This window comes from Gopherus evgoodei, chromosome 3, assembly GCF_007399415.2.
Source record: "Gopherus evgoodei ecotype Sinaloan lineage chromosome 3, rGopEvg1_v1.p, whole genome shotgun sequence".
NCBI lineage: Eukaryota > Metazoa > Chordata > Testudines > Testudinidae > Gopherus > Gopherus evgoodei.
This window is the reverse complement of record NC_044324.1, coordinates 29,646,151-29,673,561: the sequence shown is the minus strand read 5'-3', so window position 1 is coordinate 29,673,561 and position 27,411 is coordinate 29,646,151. Positions and strand designations below refer to the sequence as shown.

At 43.0% G+C, this 27,411-nt stretch overlaps 1 protein-coding gene across 3 annotated transcripts in view; it reads right to left on the bottom strand.

Annotated features, from left to right (window-relative positions):
• LDAH (lipid droplet associated hydrolase) overlaps positions 1–23,125 on the bottom strand; it is a 246,166-nt gene extending 223,041 nt beyond the window's left edge. The window contains exons 1-2 of one of the 3 annotated variants that reach the window (XM_030555344.1): positions 23,036–23,125; positions 6,563–6,724 (exon numbers count right to left, since the gene is read on the bottom strand). In XM_030555344.1, coding sequence (XP_030411204.1) covers positions 6,563–6,724; positions 23,036–23,066 — 193 coding nt within the window. In that variant the 5' untranslated portion in view covers positions 23,067–23,125. Of the gene's footprint in view, positions 1–5,725; positions 5,833–6,562; positions 6,725–23,035 lie in introns of those variants that run through there. The other 2 variants (XM_030555345.1, XM_030555346.1) reach the window with 2 other exon arrangements.
• Positions 23,126–27,411: the final 4,286 nt, after the last annotated feature.

Genomic DNA, 27,411 nt, shown 5'->3' with positions numbered 1-27,411 from the left:
TTGTGACCGCTATATAAGATTTTCTTACCATTCTTAATGCTTTTAGCATTTGATTAATGCTCCTCGTAGTCCAGGACCCAGGCGACTTGGCACAGGTGGAGGCTTACCAGGCCGCCAACTCGGCAGCCTCCTCCGCCTGGGTCAACTGGGTCAAGAGTTCTGGCCTGGTGGTCTGGGACTGGTGGCAGGCAAGCTCCCTCCCATCTGCGCTTCAGGCCATCCAGTGGAGCGCAGGTCCACTGATCTATCTCAGCGTTTACCTTTCTGCCACACATCCGTCTCTGCAGGAAAACTGGTATGGCTTAAAGGGCAGGATGACATAGCGGCTCTGGAAATGGACAGGACTACTCCAGTGCCTCTCCCTCCGAGAGAGGGCACTGGTGCTTAATCAACTAGTCCTGTCCATGCTTTAGTAGCGACTCAACACCCTGGTCCTGGCCCCGGCCTTCCTGGCCCACCTCCAGACAGTGATTCTGGAGTTCTTTTGGCTAGGACTGCACTGGGTCTTTGCAGGTGTCCTCCACCTTCCCCTGGAGGGGGCATGGGAGGGGCAGAGCCTGGAATGTCTACTCACTCAGGTTCATGTCTTCCGCCTCCAGGCCCTGCAGAGGCTCCTTTATGGTGCAGGAAGTCTGGTGTGGACAGTACTGGCACATGCCTTCCTGCACCGCTTCCGAGGGCTCCGATACGACCGACAGCTCCTTTATCTCCATCCGAGAGGTCTTCTGCGAGACCTGTCCGGGCTGCCGGTCTTCTACCAGGACCTCCTCTGGACCTGGAAGCTGTGCTCAGCGATCAGGTCCGTGCGGCCACCAAGTGTGCAGATCTCCTCGCGGAGCCGCTGCTACACAACCCCCAGCTCCATGTACAGGTGGCGGAGTCCCCCTTAGTGCGCCAGAGGTTGGTCCTGGCAAAAGTTACCAGAGTCGGAGACCTTCTAGACTATGATCGGGGAGACTGGCTGGATCCCCTGACGCTCGCTCAGCGCATGAGGCTCTCCAGGCTCTTCAGGTCTCGTACTCCCCAGCGCAGTTGACCCCTATCCTGGACACCTGCCCCTTTTGCAGCGTGAGGAAAATCTTGGCACACATTTACTTGGAGTGCGCCAGGCTGCAGCCCCTATTCCGGCTCCTCACAAATATTTTGTTATGATTTTGGTTGCACTTTTCCCCTCACCTCCTTATATATGCACTCCCTATCCATGGCCCCACACTGCCACGGGACCTCCTGGTCAACCTCCTCCTGGACCTAGCTAAAAGGGCAATTTATAAAACCAGGGAGAGGAGGCTGGCCGATGGGGTCTCCTATGACTGTGAGGCCTATTTCCGACCCTCTATCCATTCACGCATCCGGGCAGAGTTCCTCTGGGCGGCATCCATTGGCTCCTTTGATGCCTTTGAGGAGCTGTGGGTGCTGTTTGGGGTTCTCTGCTCCATGTCCCCGTCAGGTTCCCTTCATTTGACTCTTTGACCTCACTCCTGTCCCTGTTATCTCATTAGTTGTCCCCCAGAATCATTCCGTTTCCAGCCCCAGTGGATCCTTCCTTTAGACTGGGGGGAGGTCCTAGAGCCCGCTCACCTCCTGGATCCCAACAGGAATTCACATGCCTCAGTAGGTCAGCATACTCACTTAGCCCAAGATCAGCCCCTGCTACCAGACAAGGACATTTCATGCTAACAATGCCAACTTGTTACTGTTAATTACAAATGGAAAACTGTTACATTTCTTAAAAGCTTACGGTGATAATGGAAAGATTTCTAGATATTTCAGATTATTATTTCTGCAGTTATACCAATTCTCATGTTTTTACCATGTCTCTCAGAATGTTTGGTGTTAGATCCTGGAGGGATGAATCGCAGCTCATTAAAAAAAATAATCTTATGGTTGGAGAGAAATGCTTGACAGTGTGAAACCTCAAGGACCAAGAATCAGAAGGCAAATTAAAAGACCTCATTTAAAAAAAAATCTATTTTTTTAAGTTGATCTCTTGATTTGGGGGCATGGGGAGGGAAAGGAGGGCTGACTTATAAATTTTGATTACTGGGGATTGGCAAGTCTGGTACTGCAGTAAATCATGGATCCACCGTGCTAGCGGAGGTACAAACAAGAGTCAACAGGTAGAGATTCAGAATATAATAATCTACATAATGCAGAGTCCTATTATAGGCACTTCATGCAGCAATATCTATAGTTAAAGTTGCCTGACACTTTCAACTGTAAGACTGTTTTCAGTTGTAGACATATAAAATTTTGTCAAACTGTTGCGGCTGAAATGTTTTATGTTGGTCATTGCCTAAGGCACCTTCCCACACTTTGGAAAGTTTCAGCTAAAACAGTTCAACTGCTTTCGAGAACGAGGTGAGGGGAAAATGCGTTGTTTTGCCCATGTTAAAACTACCTTACAATAGTTCTGGCAAGAAACTCTAGAGCCTCCATGCTTTGCAGAAGGGACTTAAAATTTGGCAGGAGGGTCATGCTGGTGTTAGCGATGTGCTTTTTTCTGTCCTTAAAAAAAAAAAAAGAGCTCAAATCATTCCTAGTTATAAATCTCTGAAAAAAAAATGCACTTTGCATATGCTCAGTATTAAGAATCTGGAGGACAGTTTCTCTGAAGATTCTGTCTGCTTCAAGCATATGCCCTCCCCCTCACAGCCTCTATATGCTAACCAGACAGTGCATGCACCATCCCCACAGATCAAATGAACATGTCCCATCCAAAGACTGAGCAGGGCTTCTCCTGCAATTGCTCCTCTCTGCTGCTGTGTGCCAGCGTGGGGCTAGGTGCCAGAACTGAGAGCAAGCCGACTGTCTCCTCTGTGTACTCAGCACTCCCCCTACCAGTGCAAAGAAGAGGAAACACCTTGACTCATATGCAGAGGAGTGAGAGAACGGCACAGGAGCAGAATTGGAGCTGGTGGGGAAAGGGGTCAAGAATAGAGCTGGTTGGAAATTTTCAGAAAAAAAACTTTTTTTGCGGGTGGGGAGTCATAAAATGCTAATTTGTCAAAACCACAAACTCTTCACGGGAATGTACCGAAAAACGTCCATTGGGAAAGGCTTTCCAGGTGCAGGATGTAATTGCTGGTTAAAACCCACCCCAGAATAGCCTGGGATGGAGGAGAGCAGCACAGCCTGAGTGTCCAACATCCCAGGTGAGTGCCCTAATTTAGGGCAGAGCTCTCTCTGGTTTTTCTTGAAAAACACTGAAAGGTCTTGGTTTCATTCTGATGTGGAATGGGAACATTTCTGAAAAATCTAAAAATTTCATGGGAGGGGAAAACTTTTTCCCGATCTAGCTAGGAGCTGGGAAAGGGCAAGGAACACGGATGGGAACAAGGGGTGCATGAGATAAGCTAAGGCTAGTGCTGCAGGGGAAGGGAGAAGCAGGGGTGAAAAGGGGCTTGGAAAAATAGTATCTAATCACATAATTAAAGACTGTCATACTACTACTCACAAGAGGGCAAAAATAAGGTTGCACAGGAAACCTTAATTCCGGCATTTCCTAACTTTTGAGTGCTTGGAGAAAAAACTTAACATCTGCTTTGCTTCTGTCAATATTTAACATCTCAGGTCAAAAAAATATTAGCAATCACCTGAAGAGAAATTAATACTGTGATAGACCCAGGCCAGTTGGGTACAGCAGAATAGCACAAGGTAGGTATACTGGCCACTGGATTAACAGTTTTCTGCTCTCTGACTGACCAGAGCAGGGGCTGCTCCAGGCTAATGAGAACACCTGACTCTAATTAACCTGCAAAGAGTCAGGTGAGGCCATTCAGCTAATGTGACCACCTGACTAATTAAAGCCCTGCTGATACTATAAAAAGGGCTCACTCCAGTCAGGCAGGAGAGAGGATGTGCGGCTGAAGGGCTGGTTAATGAACACACCCTCAAACCATCGTTAAGGGAGCCCTACGGTGAGAGTGAAGATGGGAGAAGCAGGAGAGCTGTGGGGAAGTGGCCCAGGGAAATGTAGCAACTCTCGCAGTGGAAGGTTGGCTGCCAACAGCTGCTACCATTAGGGTCCCTGGGCTGGAACCCGGTGTAGAGGGCAAGCCCGAGTTCCCCCCAACCCACCACTACAGGAACATCTCCTGGGAGGGGAAGTCAGGCCCCTGTCAGGACAGGAGGCTAAACTGTTCTGAAATAAGCTCCCAGGGACAACAGAGATTGTGGGAGTTCTCTCACCAACCTCCTTGCAGGCCTATGATGAAGAGGGCTCAGCAGACTGTAACCCTGGCCCTAGAAAGAGAAGGGCTACGTGGAGGGTCACAGTAAGTCACTGAAGCTAGCATAAACCGCCTAGAAGCGCAGGACCCATGGGAGCAAGGTCAGAGCTCTGCCACAATACATACAGTATATACTTAATCAGAATCAAATCTTGGTTGGTTACTCTACAGCTGCTAACTGCTAGAGCAAAGATTAGCCCTGGACACAGATCACTGTATCCATGGTCAAGTGTCATTCAATTTTTAACTTTAACACATAAGAAGGTACTTTGTTAACTGCTAGGAACCAGGAGGTCATTATTGCTACTATAAACTGTGAAAACGGAAAAAACAATCATCTGGTTATGGGACTGGGGGAGAGCCAAGGGCTCTCAGCTCCTCCAGCTGGTTACTGACTGCCAGGAAATGCCCTCACCATCATTCATTATTCCTTAGTCCAAAATTTTGTTTAGCAACCTGTTTCTTTTTTAAAAAAATGTTTTCACAGTCAGGGGAACTTTCAATTTGTACTGAAAATAAATGGCAAAAATGTGAATCAGCTGTTATTAAAGCCTCCCAGACCGCCAGGACAAATGTTGCTATGAACATTTCACTTCTGCTCCTTTGGCCAAAAGATGTTTACAAAGTTTCTGCAGAATGGTTCTCTCGGAAACTATATCAATGTAGTGCTGCCACTCCACTGCCTTACACATTATAATTCTTTTCCGGTCTTCACCACTTGAACGCAGGAGCAATGTTCAGGAAAGCATCTACAACATGGGGCAACACTTATTTAATTCAGCAGATCTGTTTTGGCCTTCCAGAAGTATATCCACTGAAAGCAGACTGCATGCTACAGACTTTGCTCCCAATCCTGCTCCTCTGAAGATCTCTGCTGACTTCAGTGGGGGTCTGCTCATACAGAGGTCATTGCAGGAACAGATTCTGCCACCCTTACTTGTGTTAGCTGGTGCTTACTTCACCCTTGAAAAGGTGGCAACATCTGATTTTTATTAATTAATTAGGAGCATTATTTCTTAACTATCAGTTAAATAGTGATAGTTTTAACATTAGCTGATGTGTTAAAATGACATGATTATCCAGCTCTAGTAGGTACCACACAAAATGTAGTGCCCAAGTCCCAAAGAGATATACCCAGAAATATCAAATACACTCAACTTTTGGGGAGGCTTCCAAAACCTTGCATAAGAATCCAACAGTGGAAACAGCATGCTTTTTTGCTATAGAAATGGACACAATGTTTTTAAGGCATTAGGTGGTTTTTTTTAATATACAATATGATTTTCGCCAATCACAGTCCAGAATTAATACACATTTAATGTATTTTCACACAATTAACATTTACAGGCCTGATGCTAAGAGGCCAACTACCACTGAAGTAAGATCAGAGCATCTATTTTTAATGATGCAACTTGTTTCCAAATACACCGTACCCCAAACAATTAATGTTTTGGACTTGCCCCGAGTAGTTATTTATAGCACCAGAGTATACTTACAGATAAAGAGGATTTTAGTCAAACACATGAAAAGGAACTGGAAAACCAGAAGGGTCATTCATTGCTTCTGTTTCTCAGGCAATTAACATTATCTCAAAAATACAGTACTGCGATGGAGAGAAGAGAGTTAAAAGTACCAAAACAGTTGCCCTCTCAAGCCCAATATACACAATCACTACTGAAGTCACTCAACATAATTATAATTGTTGTGCTATACTGGATCACTGGAGGACAACTCTTGCTTCCAGTGAAGTCAATGGCAAAACTCCCGTTGATTTCAATGAAGCTAGATTTTGGCTCTTAAATCTTAACTCTGTTTAATCTGGCAAGTGTTAACAGTTTTGTTTGTACAAAATTTAATAATGTAATTCAAGTAATAATCTTGGATATTTGTTATATCAGTTGATTTAAAGGGTAGTTTAGGCTCAAAATCTAGGATTTCTTAAAGAAAAATATTACAAAGCTCACATAAGAAGAAATTGTAATCAATTATTTTCTTTTAACTTGCAATTGAAACTCTTCCCTTTGAATTTAAGCAAAACTGGCCTGCCTGCTTCAGCTTTTCAAGATAAATATGATGCAGAAAGCAAATAAATAGCGTAAGGAGCACATCAGACTTTGTAAATTTTTAGTTTTATTCATGTAAAGCACTACTTGTAATATAGATCATAAGAAACCAGATGAAGGATGTTTTTGTGATTAAAGCATCAGGAGTTTAGGTTCTATTCCTGCCTCTACCTCAAACTCCCTGTGTGACAAATTGAGTAATTTTGTCACATTTAATTTTAACCTGACAGTGTCCTTTTAATTAGAGCTTTGCATTTTTTCTAAACTTACCTGGAATAATCAGAAACAAGAGCCTGGGGAGAGTTTTACTTTCAGATTCCAAGAGGTCTTTCCAGGGCCCACACTTTAAGACCTGAGTAGCAGCTCCACAACAGTAAATAAATTCTTCATACAGAGGGACCTGCTCTTCTGATCCTGGTCCTGTGCTCTCTGCTAAACAGAACAAGAGGCTGTTATAACATATCAGTAATTATCTATGTATGATTAGCACCACAGCACTACACACCATCATTAAACCATAAATAACCAAAGAAACCCAGTTCCCATGTCCAGTGTTCAACTAAACAATGGCCTGTTTCAGTGACAGCTGCTTTATTAGACTGTAGACATTTGTATAAAGATACAGAGGCCACTAAATTGATCAATGTGTATGGCAGAGTCATGCACCCCCAATCAGGCTATAACACAGTACAGCTGTTATACCTGCTACACCTCTGGGTCCTTCCATCTTGCAATACATCTCATATTGTAAAGCTGCCAGTGCAAAGACTGACAGTGGGGTTCCTGGACAAGGAGGAATCACCTCCATAGCTATATAATTTACAGTTTTTACTTTTGATCCAATAGCAGGAAATAGATAACAGAGATGGATTACTTCATATTTACTAAAACAGGACAAGGAGGTCCTCATTCAACAAGATAAACTTTCAACAATGTAAGTAACCCCACTGACTCAGATGCTTAAAAGCCAGGCATGTGCTTAAGTATCTTGCTGAACTGTGGCCATAGTAAGACAACTGCGTTCTATGCTAATGCACAAAAGATGCTTTGCTCCAAACTCCCTGTGTGACTTCTTGGACAAATCACTCAATAACTGCTGTGCCTCAGTTTCTCACCCCATAAAATGGTGATAAGGAGAGTTAAGGAGAGCTGTGGCAAATGACAATGTTTATAAAGTGCTTTGAGAACCATAAGTGGAAGACACTAATACTGAAGATGCTACATGTTGTATAACAAGACAAGACATCACTGCAAGTGGACACTACTGACCAAGTAACAGACGTAACACAGCATCACCATTAAAGTGAAGCTGTCAGCATCAAATCTGGTCTTAAGTACTTTAAGTTACTGCTTCTGTCTCTGAGTTCCCTTTGTCAGTTATTATGAATTCTACATGACATATTCCTAACTTTTTAAAGAATGTTTTCCTCTCCCCTGAAACTGAGTGCAAAGACCCAAAACAAAACTAACAGTGGAAAACTGACTAGCTAAGAACCACGTCCTGCATTCAGATTCAAGCAAGCAGGCTATGGAACTCCAGGGAGCTCTGTGTGGGAGCAAGGTTCTACCCAGGTGGCTATAATGCGCAGATCCCTGCCTAAAAGGAAAGAAATAGTGCATATTAATTAGGCACAACTGCACACTAAAAACAAACTGGAAGGAAAAAAAAAGGAGGGAGAATATTTTCCCCCTTAGGCATTACATGAAACAATGGTAAGGCAGTAAAAATTATGTCCCCCTCTTTAATCTCACTATGAATAACAATTACTCTCTGCAGCTCTGAGATGGGTGCTCACCCCACACTTACTCTGATGGGGTTCATGGAAGCCAGTTAGGCCAATTAACCTATTAGGCTACAAACTGGAAGAAAGGTGGAGAAAAAGGCCCTAATTAGGGGAAGCTCACCTGTGCAGCAACAGTCAGGCAGTAAGAACTGGAAGTGCTAATAAATAAATACAACTATGACATTGTTGGCATCACTGAACCTTGGTGGGATAATACACATGATTGGAATGTTGGTGTGGATGGGAATAGTTTGCTCAGGAAGGACAGACAAAGGAAAAAGGGAGGAGGTGTTGCCTTATATATTAAAAATGTACACACTTGGACTGAGGTGGAGATGGATATAGGAGACGGAAGTGTTGAGAGTCTCTGGGTTAGGATAAAAGGGGTAAAAAACAAGGGTGATGTCGTGCTGGGAGTCTACTACAGGCCACCTAACCAGGTCGAAGAGGTGGATGAGGCTTTTTTTAAACAACTAACAAAATCATCCAAAGCCCAAGATTTGCTGGTGAGGGGGACTTCAACTATTCAGATATATGTTGGGAAAATAACACCACGGGGCACAGACTAACCAGTAAGTTCCTGGACTGCATTGCAGACAACTTTTTATTTCAGAAGGTTGAAAAAGCTACTGGGGGGAAGCTGTTCTAGACTTGATTTTAACAAATAGGGAGGAATTCGTTGAGAATTTGAAAGTAGAAGGAAGCTTGGGTGAAAGTGATCATGAAATCATAGAGTTTGCAATTCTAAGGAAGGATAGAAGGGAGTACAGCAAAACAGAGACCATGGATTTCAGGAAGGTGGATTTTGGTAAGCTCAGAGAGCTGATAGGTAAGGTCCCATGGGAATCAAGACTGAGGGGAAAAACAACTGAGAAGAGTTGGAAGTTTTTCAAAGGGACATTATTAAGGGCCCAAAAGCAAGCTATTCCGATGGGTAGGAAAGATAGAAAATGTGGCAAAAGACCACCTTATCTTAACCACGAGATCTTGCATGACCTACAAAATAAAAAGGAGTCATATAAAAAATGGAAACTAGGTCAGATTACAAAGGATGAATATAGGCAAACAACACAGGAATGCAGGGGCAAGATTAGAAAGGCAAAGGCACAAAATGAGCTCAAACTAGCTATGGGAATAAAGGGAAACAAGAAGACTTTTTATCAATACACTAGAAGCAAGAGGAAGACCAAGGACAGGGTAGGCCCACTGCTCAGTGAGGAGGGAGAAACAGTAACAGGAAACTTGGAAATGGCAGAGACACTTAATGACTTCTTTGTTTCGGTCTTCACTGAGAAGTCTGAAGGAATGTCTACCATAGTGAATGCTTATGGGAAGGGGATAGGTTTAGAAGATAAAATAAAAAAAGAGCAAGTTAAAAATCACTTAGAAAAGTTAGATGCCTGCAAGTCACCAGGGCCTGATGAAATGCATCCTAGAATACTCAAGGAATTAATAGAGGACGTATCTGAGCCTCTAGCTATTATCTTTGGAAAGTCATGGGAGACGGGAGAGATTCCAGAAGACTGGAAAAGGGCAAATATAGTGCCCATCTATAAAAAGGGAAATAAAAACAACCCAGGAAACTACAGACCAGTTAGTTTAACTTCTGTGCCAGGGAAGATAATGGAGCAAGTAATTAAAGAAATCATCTGCAAACACTTGGAAGGTGGTAAGGTGATAGGGAATAGCCAGCATGGATTTGTAAAGAACAAATTGTGTCAAACCAATCTGATAGCTTTCTTTGATAGGATAACGAGTCTTGTGGATAAGGGAGAAGCAGTGGATGTGGTATACCTAGACTTTAGTAAGGTATTTGATACGGTCTCGCATGATATCCTTATCGATAAACTAGGCAAATACAATTTAAATGGGGCTACTATAAGGTGGGTGCATAACTGGCTGGATAACCGTACTCAGAGAGTAGTTATTAATGGCTCCCAATCCTGCTGGAAAGGTATAACAAGTGGGGTTCCGCAGGGGTCTGTTTCGGGACCGGCTCTGTTCAATATCTTCATCAACGACTTAGATGTTGGCATAGAAAGTACGCTTATTAAGATTGCAGACGATACCAAACTGGGAGGGATTGCAATGGTTTTGGAGGACAGGGTCAAAATTCAAAATGATCTGGACAAATTGGAGAAATGGTCTGAGGTAAACCGGATGAAGTTCAATAAAGACAAATGCAAAGTGCTCCACTTAGGAAGGAACAATCAGAATGGGAAGAGACTGTCTAGGAAGGAGTATGGCAGAAAGACATCTAGGGGTCATAGTGGACCACAAGCTAAATATGAGTCAACAGTGTGATACTGTTGCAAAAAAAGCAAACGTGATTCTGGGATGCATTAACAGGTGTGTTGTAAACAAGACACGAGAAGTCATTCTTTCGCTCTACTCTGCGCTGGTTAGGCCTCAACTGGAGTATTGTGTCCAGTTCTGGGCACCACATTTCAAGAAAGATGTGGAGAAACTGGAGAGGGTGCAGACAAGAGCAACAAGAATGATTAAAGGTCTTGAGAATATGACCTATGAAGGAAGGCTGAAAGAACTGGGTTTATTTAGTTTGGAAAAGAGAAGACTGAGAGGGGACATGATAGCAGTTTTCAGGTATCTAAAAGGGTGTCATCAGGAGGAGGGAGAAAACTTGTTCACCTTAGCCTCTGAGGATAGAACAAGAAGCAATGGGCTTAAACTGCAGCAATGGAGATTTAGGTTGGACATTAGGAAAAAGTTCTTAACTGTCAGGGTAGTTAAACACTGGAATAAATTGCCTAGGGAGGTTATGGAATCTCCATCTCTGGAGATATTTAAGAGTAGGTTAGATAAATGTCTATCAGGGATGGTCTAGACAGTATTTGGTCCTGCCATGAGGGCAGCGGACTGGACTCGATGACCTCTCGAGGTCCCTTCCAGTCCTAGAGTCTATTAGTCAGGGCTTCTATAAAGCCAGGGAGCTGATAGCACAGAGAGGCTGCAGGGAAGTATTCTGCAATTACTCTATGGGAGCAGGGAGGTCTGTTTGGGGCTATAGAAACAAGTAGCCTACAGGGAAGAGGGAGTTCTGGGTCTGGCAAACCCAGGAAAGGAGGGAAGCCAGGTAGCTAGAAAAGGTTCAGGTGAAAGGCAGTAAAGTCCAGAATGGGACAGACCTCAGCTGCTCATTAGAAGGCTTTTGAGCTGGAACCCGGAATAGAGGGTGGGCCTAGGTTGCCCTACCAGCCGCTGGGGAAGCGGTACCATGGGGCAGTGAATGGGAAGACAGCTGATAAGGAAAGGTTTTATTACCCCAGAAGGGGGAAACATGCACAGGGAGGTGACTGGAGGGCCAAGTCACAAAGAGGGAGCACACTGAGCCTCAGAGAGTGAGAGAGAAAGCAGCAGCCAGGCGTGCGGTGAGCAGCAGAAGGGGGGCCTCACATCCGCAAAGAGCTAATCCCCAGCACTCCACCTGCAGTGAGTGGACCCCATGACAGGCTCAACAAGACTAACATACTAGTTTTACTAAACACGGAATGGGAGGTGATATCAGCATGACATACTGATGTGTGTTACCATCATCATCCCTAATTTGTATTCAGGTGAGGCCCAACTGAGATCAGAGCCCTCATTGTGGTAGGTACTGTCCAAACAGATAGTAAAAGACAGTCCCTACCCTGAAGACCTTCTGATCTAAATAGATAAGTCAGATAAAGGGTGGCAGAGGAAAGCATCAGAGAAGTTACTTGCCCAACATCACAGCCAGTCAATGGTCAAACTGGAAATAGAATCCACATTTCTTAGACCACAGTCCAGTATCCTGCCTCCCAGCCTTGTGTGTATTCTCAACCTCACCTCCACTATGTCGTTTTTGTCTGGGAATATTTATAAGATGCAAGGAAAGGTCTTCATCGTCTAAAGCTACGCTGGCTTGTTCAAATTATATATCCGTGTCAAAATTTAATTTGAATGTTTTCTTAATTCTTTAATTGTCTGAATACGGCAATAGAAAAGAAAACAATGCACTATAATATGAAAATATAAGGGCCACACAAACATAACCAATATGTATATTCATCATTTAGACACTTTCTAGTATCCAAGTGGCTGTCACCTGGGAACTGGATAATTTTGTTAACCAGGAGCTTTTGTTCACCTCTAGACATCTGTAATATTAGTTAAAAAGTTGTGTGTGTTCACCAACTCACTAGTTATGAATAAGTTTCAGAGTAGCAGCTGTGTTAGTCTGTATTCGCAAAAAAGGACAGGAGAACTTGTGGCACCTTAGAGACTAACAAATTTATTTCAGCATGAGCTTCCGTGAGCTACAGCTCACTTCTTCGGATGCATAGAATGGAACACACAGACAGGAGATATTTATACATCCAGAGAACATGAAAAGGTGGAAGTATGCATACCAACAGGAAGAGTCTAATCAATTGAGATGAGCTATCATCAGCAGGAGAAAAAAAAACTTTTGAAGTGATAATTAAGATGAATAAAATTGTCATCAACATGAACCATGACACACACATGAATGTTTGCAAGAAAGATCATTTATCAAGAAGTGGCAAGTGCATTTGTCAAACCAAAAGACTTGTAAAGTCATAAGCCTGGCCCTGTTTCAATGTTATTTTATACATATATCATCACTTGGGGCTGTTACCCAAGAAACCCTTAATGCCAACTGGCAAAGAGGTTTCAGTAATGTCCTGATTCTGGTGTGTATATTCTGATTCACCAAAGAATGTCATGTGAGGTCTTAAATGTATCAAGGTATGAGCCACCACAAGAATTAAAAAAACAAACAGGTTTTCTGTCAGACAAGAGATCTTTATTCACCTCTCTCTGTGTCAGATGTAAATCAAACACTGAAAACTAACATAATGGATACCCATTTACAGATGAAGTCAACAGAGAAGGAGCACTCAGGAAAAAGAAGCCCTGGGGGATTATACTGTCTTTATGCACAGAAAAACTTTGGGGAATATAAGGAGAAGGCAAAGAAGACACGCTCTTTTCCTACACTTACATGGGTAATGCGTTTACATTGATGAAAATGGGATATCAGCCAACCTTGGTCAAAATGCTGCAGAGGACTTTTGGGGGTGAGATAAATTTCTTGAGATAGGAGGTTAACCTAACATAAGAACTGCCTTACTGGATCAGACCAAAGGTCCATCTAGCCCAGTATCCTGTCTTCCGATAGTGGCCAATGCCAGTGCCCCAGAGGGAATGAACAGAACAGGTAACCATCAAGTGATCCATCCCGTTGCCCATTCCCAGCTTCTGGCAAACATCCTGGCTAATAGCCATTGATGGACCTATCTGCCAGGAATTTATCTAGTTCTTTTTTGAACACTTTTATGGTCTTGGCTTTCACAACATCCTCTGGCAAGGAGTTCCACAGGTTGACTGTGCGTTGTGTGAAGAAATACTTCCTTTTAAACCTGTTAAAGTTTAGTCTCTAGAAAGCATGTTATGATTTTGTTTCATATGCAATCTTTTGTTGCCAATATTCTGACTCACTAACATTTAAATCTTTGATAATAAACCTATTCTTGTTTTCACTATTCATATATGTAACACTATTCATATATGTAACATTAAGCAAGGTGCTGATCCTGAGTGCTGGTGTGTATAGTGGTCTTTTGGGGACAGCAGACCTGCTATTTGTTTTCAGTGGAGAAAGGTCTGAACACTACAGGGAAACACTTCAAAAGAACTCAGGCACTGGAGTGCACCCACTGTTAATTCAAAAGGCAAAGAAAGAGCTAGCATAGCCCAGAAGAGTGTGCTTGGGTGATTAACAAGCTGGTGGTGTCGAGGAGCCAACATCCAGGTAAGCACAAGCAAGACCCTCTTATACTATAGGCAGAGGGGTAACAAGGTGACTCTCAATCTTGGGTTCCCTGAGAACCATCGCAGGGGCTACTGTGATAAATGGGCCTCCAGGTTTACCCTAAACATAAGCTCAACTGTGAAAAACTAATGAAAGTTCATAAAGTGTCACAATTACTTATAACAATGAATGTTCATGGGAAAAGGTGCAAAAGTGAGACAAAGACTGAATTAATCCAAATGAAAAGGCCTATTGAGATAACTCAAGGACTGTGTTCAGATGATGTCTGGTAAACAAAAAAAGTGTGGAAATGGAAATCTGGGAACCAAATATGGGGAGTCATAAATGAGGCCTAACTGGTGAACAAAATAATGAATGGATGGGCAATTCCAGCCATCACTCCCTTTGGGGGTCCTTTAAAAAAGAGAGACTTTGGGAGGTGAATGCAACTATTATCAACTGAAAGAATAGAAAGGAGTGAGCTCTCCATTATGATGGCTCACCTCATCCCCTCAACATTTCCTGGGACCACAGGATCCAACATAACATCATTGGGTCTTCATCATCCTAATCCCAGGAAATGTCTTGACCAGATCAGGATAAAGAGAGAACTCAATTGACATCAGCAGCTCTGGCTAAATCCCAAACACCATCTCACATGTGAGGTTTAGTCCCTTTCCCCACCCTCCCTCCTTTTGTCTTTTTCCTTCCCCACCTTATTTCTGCACTTTCCTATCTCTCTACTTTTGCCTCCTGTTTAACAGAAGTCCAGTTTACCCAAAACAGCCTTTATATCTTGCAATATTGCTGTAAGCCTATGACCAAAGAGGCAGTTAAAAGCAATGTCTTAAATAGCTCGATAATGGTACAAGTTTGCCAGGTCTCAGAATGGCAGATAAAACCATGCACTGTGCCTGTATCTGACTACACCTTCGCTGCTACAAAGAGTCAACACCAAAGGCAGAAGCTGCATTTTCTACCTTTGCTGTTTTGCACTTTTCTCTCCCCTCTTAGGCATGTTTGCCTCGTCCTATCTTCTAGGAAACGGAATCACACTTTAAACAACAATAGCGATAACAACAGTTTCAGCCCATCTCAATTAACTTTTTCTCTTTTTCCCCAAAAAAGGACAGTTATTACCAGCTAAGGGTTTTTTCCCATCTGAAAACTCTCACCAGCTAAAGAGAAAGGAAACAAGGGATGTTGTTAAAATAAAAGCTTTGCTTTTAATACTCTGTATTTCAAATGCTTTAACCCAGGGGTCCCCAACGCGGTGCCCGTGGGCATCTAAATGCGCCTGCGTCCTGGCCGGTGGTGGAGCATCTGCCAAAATGCCGCCGAATTTCTGCAGCGTTTCGGCAGCGACACCTCTTGATGACATCACTTGTCGGCGGCAAGTGGCGTAATCAAGAGGCTTCGCCACCGAAATGCTGCAGAAATTCAGCGGCATTTCGGCGGATGCTCCACCGCCGCCATGGTCCTTCATCTGGCCCCTACTAGACGAAAAGGTTGGGGACCACTGCTTTAACCTTTTCTCTCCCCTCCCTCTTTTTTCAGTAACCTTAATAAAGGGTTTTAAAAATTTTTAAAGGTGTATTTGCCATGACACTGAGCAGGCTGAGGTTTCTGTATACCAAATGCTGAACCTTAGTTAAAACTGTTTAATGCTGGACAGTTACAGAGTCATGTTAATACCTTTAATGCTGGTCCTATACATTCCATTGAAATACAACAGAACCAGTCAAGGGCTTACTGAAATCAATGAGCAAACTATCATTAGCTTCAATGGGCATTAGTTTAGGCCTTACATTCTTCCAATCTAAGATCCAGATCTCAGGCCTTTTTAAAAACATTAAGGACAGGTCTAAACACAGCTGGAGCACTGAATCAATTTATGTGAAATTAGTGCACCGCCCTCTGTGTGGACACTTTTAATTTGAAATAAGAATATCTATACCAAGGGGCATTGCACCAATTTAACTACATCAATTTCTGAACTGGATTTTAATTAAAATCACAGTCCAAACTGTGTGTACAGAAGGCCAAGATCTGGATGGAGGAAAAAAATACTTTTTTTCTACTTTCAGGTGTAAGTCATACAGAAATGTAAACTTACTGAAATGTTCACAAAGCGCTGTTTCAGAGTACTTAAGTACTGTATATAAAGCATAATATCAAAAGAAAATGAGGGTAATAAGTAAAAAAAACAGATTGTAGGCTCCAATTTAAATTGAAACAATTGGAGTCAGCAATACAGATTATATGAGGTCCAGAGTTCCACCAGAACTAGACTGTAAGCAAATTAAATTTTCATTGCAATGAAGGTGGGGGGGGGAGCGATGTTTTCTTTTAAATAGCATTAATCAAAAGTTTCTGATAGCTCAAGGGGTATGACTGGCCTGCATACATTTTCAGCAATAGCATCTGAGAGCTCTATTCTCCACTGCTGTCCTGAATTTCTGTGTGGGTGTGTTAAGCAGCACAGCAATAAGCATGACGTTCCGAGGGGTTACAAATTCATTGTACATTTTACTCTCATACAGCATCTTCTATATTAGGATCTCAAAGCATTCTACAAATATAAATGAATGAAGCCTCATAGGAACCACAGGAGGTGAGTGGTGTTAGTTTCTCTCTCTGTAAAATAGAAGGCAGACATGACTTTCTAAAGGGCAGAAGAATCCTATATTAAAAGACACAAATAGAACCCAGAGTTCCCAACACCAGGCCCTGATTTACCCACAAAAGATAATGAAATTGATTTTAAGTATACAAGGTGCAGTGAAAGGCACAGTCAACACTTTTTGGGTTTTGTTTCACAGTTTACTTTAAGGAACCCTAACAGATTTGGTAGGACCAAAACCTGATTTTCCCAGTCATTTTCTTACATCTCCTCTATAGTGTGAGTTAATGCAATGCTTTGCACGTACTTATTTTAAAATGAACAACTGTGTCAATACACATTTTTCTAAAATAAAGTTGCAAGACACAATAAGCAACTGCAGAAGACCAAAAGAGTTTGAGTGAAGAAAAACTATTTGTTTTAAAAAATGGTTCAGTTTAAAACTTTCTGGGTTTGACTCAATCATTAAGAAATAAAACAGATCTTATAAATTCATAGTAATGATTGGAAGTCCCGTTGCAAATTACTGAATTTTGCAAAATCTGTGAAAAAATGAGGGAAGTGGAACAAGGATATTGCACTATAACATTGTTCACTTATTTTGACAAATGTTTTAATTACAGCAGACCCCTGTGAATCAACATTTGGCAAATATGCAAATAGAAATAGTAATTAAATAATTAAACCTAATGATTGTCAAAATAAAGGAGGCATTACCCTTGTTTTATTAAATTGCTCAATACTCACAAATCTACAAACTTCAGTAAATTGCAGTTGCTTTGTTAGAGAGTCAGTGGTTATGAGAGTTCAAAATCTGCTCTAACTGCCTTGTTCTGAAGAGTTTACATATAATCCAATCCTACAATATCTTATTCACAGAAGCAAGTCTCATAGGAGCAGTGAAATTCTGGACCCAGTAAAGTCAATTGCAATACTCCTTTTGACTACACTGAGACTGGAATTTCACTTGAGAACTCCAGTGGGACATGAATGAGGACCACTGACATGAATAGGATTTGAGGGATCAGTCCATAAAACAGACCAAAAATGAAGGAATGCAACAAATTTACTTTGGATTGTTAGGCCAGAAACATGTCTTGTTGCTTACAGTGCCTTTTTTTGCTACAGTTTTAATACAGCAGGACTTTGAATTTATAGCACATGCATGCTGTGGTATCAGCTTGGAAGCAAAAATGGATGCTAGAAGGAAAGACAATTAAGCAGATAAGAACTTATACCAAACACTTGTAATTAGTATCTAATAAAAACTGCCCATGAAACAATCTTCAGTAATAATATTGCATGAGCCCAGGGTTTTAGCTCCAGGCTGCTGAATATTGTCAGTGAAGAAATTTGGGTGTTTTCTTTAACCTGGTCCTGTTTAAAGAAAAAAAAAAGAAAAAGAAAAACACTTGCATATATCAGGATTGCTCCATTGACTCCACTGTCTCTAGATGACAGATTATAGTATTTAGGGGAATAAGTGCATCCAGTTTCTCACCACGAGGAGACTGTCATTTCTACTATCTACCTAGTTTTCCTCCCGTTTACACTGAAGCACCTTTAATCTAGTCCATATTACAATAGTGTAAGTGAAATAAGAATTATGCCCTAACAATCTCCCTTTCCACGTATGGTAACTGCCCCTCTATCTGGTGATATTTCTGTATTACAGTTAGGGTGACCAGATGTCCCAATTTTTTAGGGACAGTCCCAATTTGGGGGTCTTTTTCTTATATAGGCTCCTATTACACACACACACACTCCTGATTTTTCAGACTTGGTGTCTGGTCACCCTAGTTACAGTCAAGCTGCTATGTGATGCCATTACATGGCTGCAGACTTAACTTGCAAGAATCACTCAGAGGATTTTCAACCAAATACAGATTCTTCACCTTTCAATTATTGGTTCACATCCAGCCAAGATCAGCAGTGAATGAAATAAAGCCATTACTATCAGGGCCATAATGAGTAGCTGGTCTCACTCCAGTTCTTGTGAACAAATGTTCATGTGAAAAAACCTACCAGTGGTTCTCTTTGGGCAGTCTCAGCAGAGGCCAATGTTTGAATGGGCACAAAAGCACTTTGGCAAAGCAGAGCAGGAAAGCTCACATTGTTACTGCCTGTGGACAAATAAGGGATTTCTTTCTGCACATCTTTCAGTCCAGCAACTACAACAAGAGGAGCTGTACTTATGAAGAAAGACTTAAAAGTTAACCATTTTTATTTTATTTTTGTGTGTGTGTGTGGTGTCAAATTATGTGGTATCCCACATATCAACCAAATACGCCATAAAAAGCAAGGAAATAAGCAGTAAACGCATCCAACACCCCTCTCATAAACCTCAAATAACTCCCCTTCCACCACCCACAAATTTCCACTCATTTCAAACATGGGCATATTCTTGCTGCTTACCATGCCCCTCCTACTTCCCTCCCACATTCGGTATGTACCAGAATCAATCGGTTTAAACGTTTAAGTGCTAAACATGGGAGAGGAGTGTGACTGGGCAGCCCCATCTGGAGCACCCTTCTGTAGCAGAACACAGCTTGATAGGCATCTGTGCCTCAGTTTCCCCTCTCAGTAACTCCATGCAAGCTTATCCTCTAGTCCATCAGCACGATTTATTACCAGACACAGTTCATTTAATCCTGAATGAAGTCTCAACACATATAGTTAATTTCTCACTCCAGTGCAAACAGTCATTAAGATCACCCAACATCTTATCCAGTAACACCCCATACATCACACACTGGCATCTTCAAACACGTTCACACACTCTGTCAATCTTCCCTTATCCTTGTACCAGAACAGCCACCCTCACCCTTCCGACTGGAGTGCAACCCCACTTTTCCCAATGCGAACCCTCACAGCTTCTCTGCTGGGGAGCCTCCTTGTCAGGGGAGCATCCCTTACCCCTCCTGCCCTCTCATAGTTCCCCTGGATTCAGCTCTCTGCCCCTAGAGAGATCAGCAGGTAAACTCTTCTGCTGCTGCTCTGCATTCAGCCCTCTCTGGCCCTCGGTTCCAGCTCTCTGGTTTAGAACCAGCAGGCACCTCCCTCAGCTACTCCTGCCTTCATCCCTCTATCTCTAGTTCTCTGACTTGGGGATCACCACTCAGCAAACCCCTCTTGCTGCTCTCCTACCTTCAGCCTTCTCCTAGGTCCCAAACATACAATCTCTGGAAGCTCTCAGCTGCCCTTTCCTCACTGATTCTATTCACTAGCTGTGTCTCTGATACTCCATAGACACCAGGTGATAGTCCACCCTCTTAGCTGGCCAAATGGGAGAACTGTTCCGGTACAGGGATGCTGGACCTACTTCATAGAGAAGGACCAGCCAGCCTGTGACAGGGAGCATGTGGGGTTGCTATAGGCCCTGAGAGAAGCATGGAGACCATCTGTGTTGGAATTATGGGAAGAGGAAGCATGATGTGCAAGTGCAGCTGTGAGGGCACACAGCACCTAGCACAATGGGGTCTTGGTCCATGACTGCAGCTTTTAGGTACTACTACTATACAGATAACAAATAGGGACGTGTATGCCAGAAATGGGAGGAAAATGGGATACGAGTTGAAGAGGGCAGTGTATATGAGAGGTGGAGGAGAGAAGTTATCTGCGCTGATGATCCATGAGTGGGGGTAAAGGGAGACTGTATGTGGGAATACTGAGGCTGAGCAGGTGGCCTGAAGTAGAAAGTAGTTCAGTGCTTCTGTACTAAGGTACTGTTGCTTGAAGGGTTTCCTTCGCACTTCAAGGCAGTAATGTCATTGGGAGTGGTTGACATGTCGCTACCTTGGCAACGAGACTCTCAACTCCTAGGACTTTGCTCCTGGGATATATTCAAGCCCAGGCATTGCTCCTGCGATATATTCAAGCCCAGGCATCCATGCTTGAAGCTGATGACTCAGCTTCCCAGCATATCAAGCCAGCTGCACTGATGCAGAGCCTTTAAGTACCAATATCTTGGCACAACCACTGGGCTTCTCCCGTTACAGGGACCCTACAAAGCTCTGGCCATCCCAGTTCAGTCCCCAGCACGCACACACCTCTACCTCTTCAGCCTCAGCCCAAATAATGCCCCAATCACCGTCATATGATGGCCACATTTCAAGACTGTGCATGTTTTTCATTTAAGATAACATTTTTTCTACAGGGAAATAGAAATGAAAGTTTCTATCAGAGAAAAGCATGTTTGATGGAGAGATCCAAATGAAAGAGTGGTCAGCTTTAAGAGAGGAAGTTTAGAGCACAAAGGACAGAAGACAATTCTTCGCTCACTCCGTCTTAAGAGGGGATGGTGGTTTACAAGGAGTAGCAGGAGGGGAAGCAATTATCATACTGAAGAGTTATAGACACTTCAATTTAACTCTTACTTTGGGCCTAACTTCCACCCCTCTTCATTAGCAATTATTTTCCTGGTGGCAAACCAATCTCTCCTATCTCAAGAAAAGAGAATGTGGCCCTCATTCTCAACCTTAGTTTTCATTCCTCCTCTCTCAGTTATCCTCTATCTGGAGCCTTCCTCCCTCTTTCTTTTACTACATGTTCCACTCCCTGCCCTTCTCTTTGAGCACAAACTCACCTCCACTTCAGGACTCATGCACTAATTCAGGGATTGGCAACCTTTGGCACATGGCCCATCAGGGAAATCTGCTGGAAGGCTGGTATGGTTCATTTACCTGCAGCCTCAGCAGGTTCGGCTGACTGCAGTTCCCACTGGCCGTGGTTCGCCGTTCCAGGCCAACGGGGGCTGCGGGAAGCGGCGTGGGCCAAGGGATATCATCTTAGCTATGCTTTCTATGTAGCCTGTTGTAAAAGTAGGCAAATATCTAGATAAGTTGAAAGCCCCTGGAAGACCTCTGAGTAGCCCCAGGGGAACACATACCCCTGGCTGAGAACTACTGGCTTAGGACACATCCCTGCCATTGGTGTCTTCCATTGGCTAGTTTAGGGAGTTCCACACCTAGTGAGCAAGCTTTTGTGCAGTTGCCTCTCTCTCCCCATTAGCATTGAATAGGGAGTCTAGGCTCCTGAATTGGCTAGTGCAGAGTTCTCAAACTCAAATCACCATGAGGGCCACATGAGGACTGCTACATTGGCCTGAGGGCCGCAGCACTAAAAGCTTTTCATACAATGATACAAAAGTATAGTCAAAAATGAAGAGTAATACAGTGTGCTATTAAAAGTCAGTGTATTAACTTTTTAAAAACTGTAATGCGAAGAGGGGTTTTAATATAAACACTCGGTAATGCACCTCACTCAAATGACACAACATGCATTTTCTTTTAGAATTACTTCGGTTAAAGCCGCCCACTCTGCCCCTGGCCCTGCCCCCACTCCAGTCCTTCCACGAGGTCCTGCCCCAACTCCACCCCCTCTCTGTCCCTATTCCAACCCCTTCCCCAAATCCCTGCCTGAACCGTGCCTCTTCTCCGCCTCCTCCCCTGAGTGTGCAGCATCCCCATTCCTCCCCACTCCCTCCTGGAAAGTCCTAAGCATGGCCAAACAGCTGTTTGGTGGCAGGAAGATCTGGGGGGGTAGGCAGAGAAGCAGGGAGGCAGAGTGGTCGGGCGAGAGGGGAGCTTGGCTGCTGGTGGAGTCAGCACCTATGGCGGGCCGCAGGAAATAATGCTGCCTGCGTGTTTGAGACCGCTGGCTTAGTGGCTCTCAGTGCTGATCCTGTGATTTTCTAGGCATCTAAAAGTAAAATGATGTGTGATGCTCAGCCCTGCAATGCCTACGTCCCTTTGTCAGTCCCACCTTTTGTTTATAAGGACTTGGGCCATGGAGTTTTTCTTCTTGTTTTATAGAGGTATCATGTACATTTAAGAGACTATTTACATAACAAATACTCTGAGAGATTTTTACCTTTAAATTAGTAATATAACAGAAAAAATATTACAACTGGTAACATCATTACTACATCGATTTTCCTGAATGCCTAACTGCATAAAATTAGTTCTTACAATATTGTTATAACATGAGAAATGTAATGCAGTATTATTCTACAATTAGTATAGCTGCATCATCATTGTGTAAGAATTACTCTACGATGTATTATTCCAGCACTATTATTGTACGCAATACATTGCTATAATTAGTATTTTTTCTTGTACTATTGTCGTATGAGAATACACTGCATGCAACATCATTCGCTAAGGCAGTGTTGCTTCTTGCGCTATGATAACAGTCTACATGCAGCACTAGCCTGCAAAGAAGTGTCGCTCTTTGCACGAGCAGTGCTTTGCGCGCGCCGTTCTTTGGGTATTATCTGGAACTGGAATTGATCAGCTATCAGGAGAGCTGCAGCAGCAGCAGCGTTATCCCTGGCACAACGACGGAGCCCTGCACTGACCGCCCTGCAGGCAGCAGGGTCCCCTGCCCGGCACCTCCCATTGTATTATCCCCCGGCATGGCACGGGAGGCCGGGGTCAGGGCCCCGCCCTAGTAGGAAAGCGCTGGGCAGCAGCCGAGCGGGGATGGAAAGCCCCGGGCCGGACCCCCCCCCCGGCACGTACCTTCCCCGGCGCCCCGCATGTCCGCGGTCATTGGGCTGCACGCGCCGGCTGGCGAGCAGCGTCTGCAGGGCCGGGCGGAAGGAGGGTGCGTCCCGGCTTCTTCCGCCCGGCAGCGGAAGCTCAGAGACCGGGGCGGGGGAGCCTGGCGCGCGCAGCGTGGCGGCTGCAGGACGCGTCTCTCCAGAGGCTTTGGGCGGGATCAGCGCCCAGGGACATAATGGCGCCAGCGCCTCCCTCTGCCCCCACCACAGCACCTGGCACCCTCCTGCATACCCCACACAGGAACACTGGCACCCTAACGCATGACCCTACTGCCCCCCTGCAAAGAGCCCTTGGCAGCACGGCCTGACTGACTGCACCTCCTCACGGGAAAAGGAACCCCACTGGTGCAACCTGCATGCCGCTTTCCAGTCACTAGGCTGGCTGGGACCTGGCCCAGGGTGACTGGCAGTACTTTTTAAGCTGTCAAGACCCAAAAACACTATGTGACAGACTCAAAAAGAGGAACACAAAAATAATTCATGCAGGGAACTTAAAATGCTGTAGGATTCCTTCCTTTAATATGAGGATCTCCTTATATATCTGTAATTTGTTATTCATTGTTCATTATTTTTAGCAATAAAAGACACAAAATTTGGAGTTATTTTTGGGATTATAATAACATTCCTTCAAATGAGGGATCATTTCTTATTATTATTTCTCAATATATCTCAATAATTTGAGAATTATGAGCAGCATTAACTAAGTTTCCCTTTCTGGAATCCATAGTGTGATGACTGGCATTACTTTGCTTCCTTTTTTGAGAGTTCAGTTTATCAAAAAGTTCAAAGGGCAACCTGGGCCCTAGTCTCTTGCTGATCAAAATACTATCTTGTAGTCCTCAGGTTACAAATCTTGACTGTCATCAGAAAGCTAAATATATACACTGAAAACACTATCAGTTAAAAGCCTGTGCTATTGCATGGGTGTAATTTGTAAATATGGTACAGGACTTAAAAATTGCATGGCATTGTTCCTCTAAAACGTAGATGCCAATTAAGTTAACCTATGATAGTGCTTTTAATTTAACAAAATCTGTGGCCACCCTAGTTCAGTCCCCAGCACACACTCAACATCTACCTCTTCACCCTCTGCCCAAATAATGCCCCGATCACCGTCAGACAATGGCCACATTTCAAGACAGTGCATGTTTTTCATTTAAGATAACACTTTTTCTACAGGGAAATAGAAATGAAAGTTTCCGTCAGAGAAACATACGTTGTTGGAACCTTCTGGAATTTTCTACTCCACTGCCTCTTATCACCTTCTCACAAAAAAAATAGGGAAATACAACCTAGATGGAGAAAACAGAATTTGACGCAGTGACAATTAGCTTTCTCTACACAATATCAGTACGTGAGTACACCACAAATATGCATTGAAATGAGTATTTCATGTTATACAAATAATGGCCCTAACAATATTTTAGTGTGTTTTTCTACATTAACATGAAGTTAAGGTTAATCCCAGGAATTTTGAAATGAAAGTTAGGGAATTTTGAACTTTAATATATGTAATACTTTCATTTGCTTGTCATTTTTAAATATTTAAAGCTCTGATCCACAGGACCTCCACAAATACAGAACAAAAAGATGGTCCTTGCCAAAACAGCTTACATCTAAGTGTGAATAGTTTCATTGAAACCAGTAATACTGTTCACATGCTTAAAGTTAATCACATGCTTAAGTGCTTTATTGGATTGGTTCCAAAATGAACACATTTATTTAGCACAACGATAGAACAAAATTTATGCTATGAAAACAGTGTAGTTATTTAAGGATTCAATCTTGTTTGCTAAGTGTTTTGCATTACTTCACTGGGACCAGGCCCTAAATATGTACGTTTTATGTGCTCCGATACCAAGGAAGGCTTGAGAAATATTAGCGTCCAAACAAATAGGCCTTGAATATTTTTCCTGGCAATGAACCACAGGCACAGTGGCATATAGAAAAGTTTTAGAAGTTTTGTTGGTAGTATCTCAAAGCACCAAATAAATCTATGGGAGATGGGTTCTTTTGGACAGGGCCCTGGGGGCCATAGGCCGTGTGTTTGTAGTTTAGCAATGTAAATAATGCAATAATTGCTGTGACCTATATATTTAACTCTATTTTCATAGTTCAGTTTAAAATATTTAATCCAAAGAAAGCACAATTAGTGTCCAACTAAAATATAAAATACGCTTTATATGTCAACAGTTGTATGACAGAAAACTCTGTCTAGGAACAGTCTTTGTTAATCTTGCCCCACAGATGAGTGGAAATAAGTTTTAAAACAGCATAGACAAGGGAAAAAAAGTGCACATACATGGAGAGCAACAAACAGAATTAGCTAGAACTGACTAAACACATGAGAAAATAGCTGGTAAAACTTACTGGAGAGACATTTGGTTCTTCAAAGCACCCAGCAGCATAAAACATATCTGGAGATGACTGTTCATGCAGCTGCATGCACTGGAATAACTCACACTTTAACTGCTCTGTATTTAATAACAGAGAACTACAGAATGAAATAGGACATTGAATTACTGCATATCTTGAAAACAACTCTACTTTTAAACAGGTTTGAGAACTATCCAAACAGTGATTATTTTTTCCCTGCCCCAACACATTGTTATCTAAAACTGAACAATGAGGATCATACTGTGAGATTGAAACCATAAATCATGTTCGGGTGTGGGCAGAAGTGCTCCCCACAATCAGGAGTTCTCATCAGAGATGTTCTGATTAAGTGCAGGTTTGAGCTCAGGTGCTGACATGACCTCTACGTGGAGGGCCAGCACAAGACCCAAGCATTGCTTAAGTCACACTTTGAATGCTTAAGTGTTGAATAAGCTTTATGTTGAACCTCTGCACAATGGTGAATTTCACCCATGAAGTTCATCCTGAGAACATGTGCTGCTTAACTTTGCTCATGTTATAAATTTTTGTATTCACGGACTGTTATTGTGGTGACTGTGCATGGACACAGGGAGGTAAAGCTCCTGGCAACCATTCTGGCTCTAATCCTGATCCCTGCCTGTGTGACAGTGAAATTCTATACTATTGAAAAACTAGATATGTTCCAAACACTTCTATTCACCCAATCAGTCATGTGATTGACTAGGACAACATTTTTTCCCTTGAGATCAATATTGTAAAAGCCTCAGAGGACTAGAACCTAAGCTATGAGGAGGGGAGGAGAAGTGAACACTTCTGCATTACCACTGGAAGCCTAGAGTGTATTTCTGGTGGAGGACGCTGTGAAACTAGGCTCTGCAGGAAGTTCCACCCAGCAGGGCCTCAGTGGTGGTGCTTGCATGGCCCACTGATTCTCTTATGCTGGTATATAAACCAGGAAACCAGAAAGTGGTCATGTCTGAGCAATAATGCAGACTGCCTGCTCGCTTCTACTCCAGATCTTGCTTTGCAGTAGACCTTAGACTCTGGCTTCTGATCCTGGTTTGTCCCTGACTCTATTTGCCTGCTGCCTGCAACTTGGTGCTTGACTCTGACTTCCTGGTAGCCTGATCCTGCTTGATTCTGACCCTGCTACTCCTCTCCTGAGGCCAAAAACTCAGTGTACACAGGTAGCCAATATCCTGGTTGTGACATTATTGACATAATCTGGGACCATATAGAACATGGTTGCAACCAAAGTCCTGTAGTGGCAACAAATCTTGTATAAAGGGGGTCAAATGAGATGTCTAAGACCAGGTTATAGGTTGCTGGTTATAATTATGCTGTCTGTATGTATATATCATTTTTGTAGTTGAAGTTATGAATATTGGCTCTATACTGTTTGTACTTCAAACTTATGCTATGCTTCTGGGTGACATCCCAGACAAGTTGGTGTTAGCTCTGCCTAGCTTGCTTGATGGCCCATTAAGGACCATCAGCTATACAATTGACCCATTGAGAGAAGACAGATACACCTTGTAACTCCGCAAAGTATGCAGGAACTTGCCCATGTGACTCCAGACTTCATTTTGCTGTAATTTTCCACAGTATGAACAGAGGTGTTCTTATCCCTGAAAAAGACTATAAAAGGCTGATGCCTTATCTCCATCTGATCTTCAATCCTGCTTCTTACCTCTGGAGGGACTTTGCTACAAATGGAAGCTCTACACAAAGGACTGAATGACCCATCCCAGCTGGGGATGTACTCCAAAGACTTGATTTGAACCTGCAGTTTATTCTATCACTGCTACAAGCCTGAACCAAGAACTTTGCCATTACTGTATGTAACTGATTCCATGTAACCAATTCTAACTCTCATCTATATCTTTTTCCTTTTATGAATAAACCTTTAGATTTTAGATTCTAAAGGATTGGCAACAGCATGATTTGTGAGTAAGATCT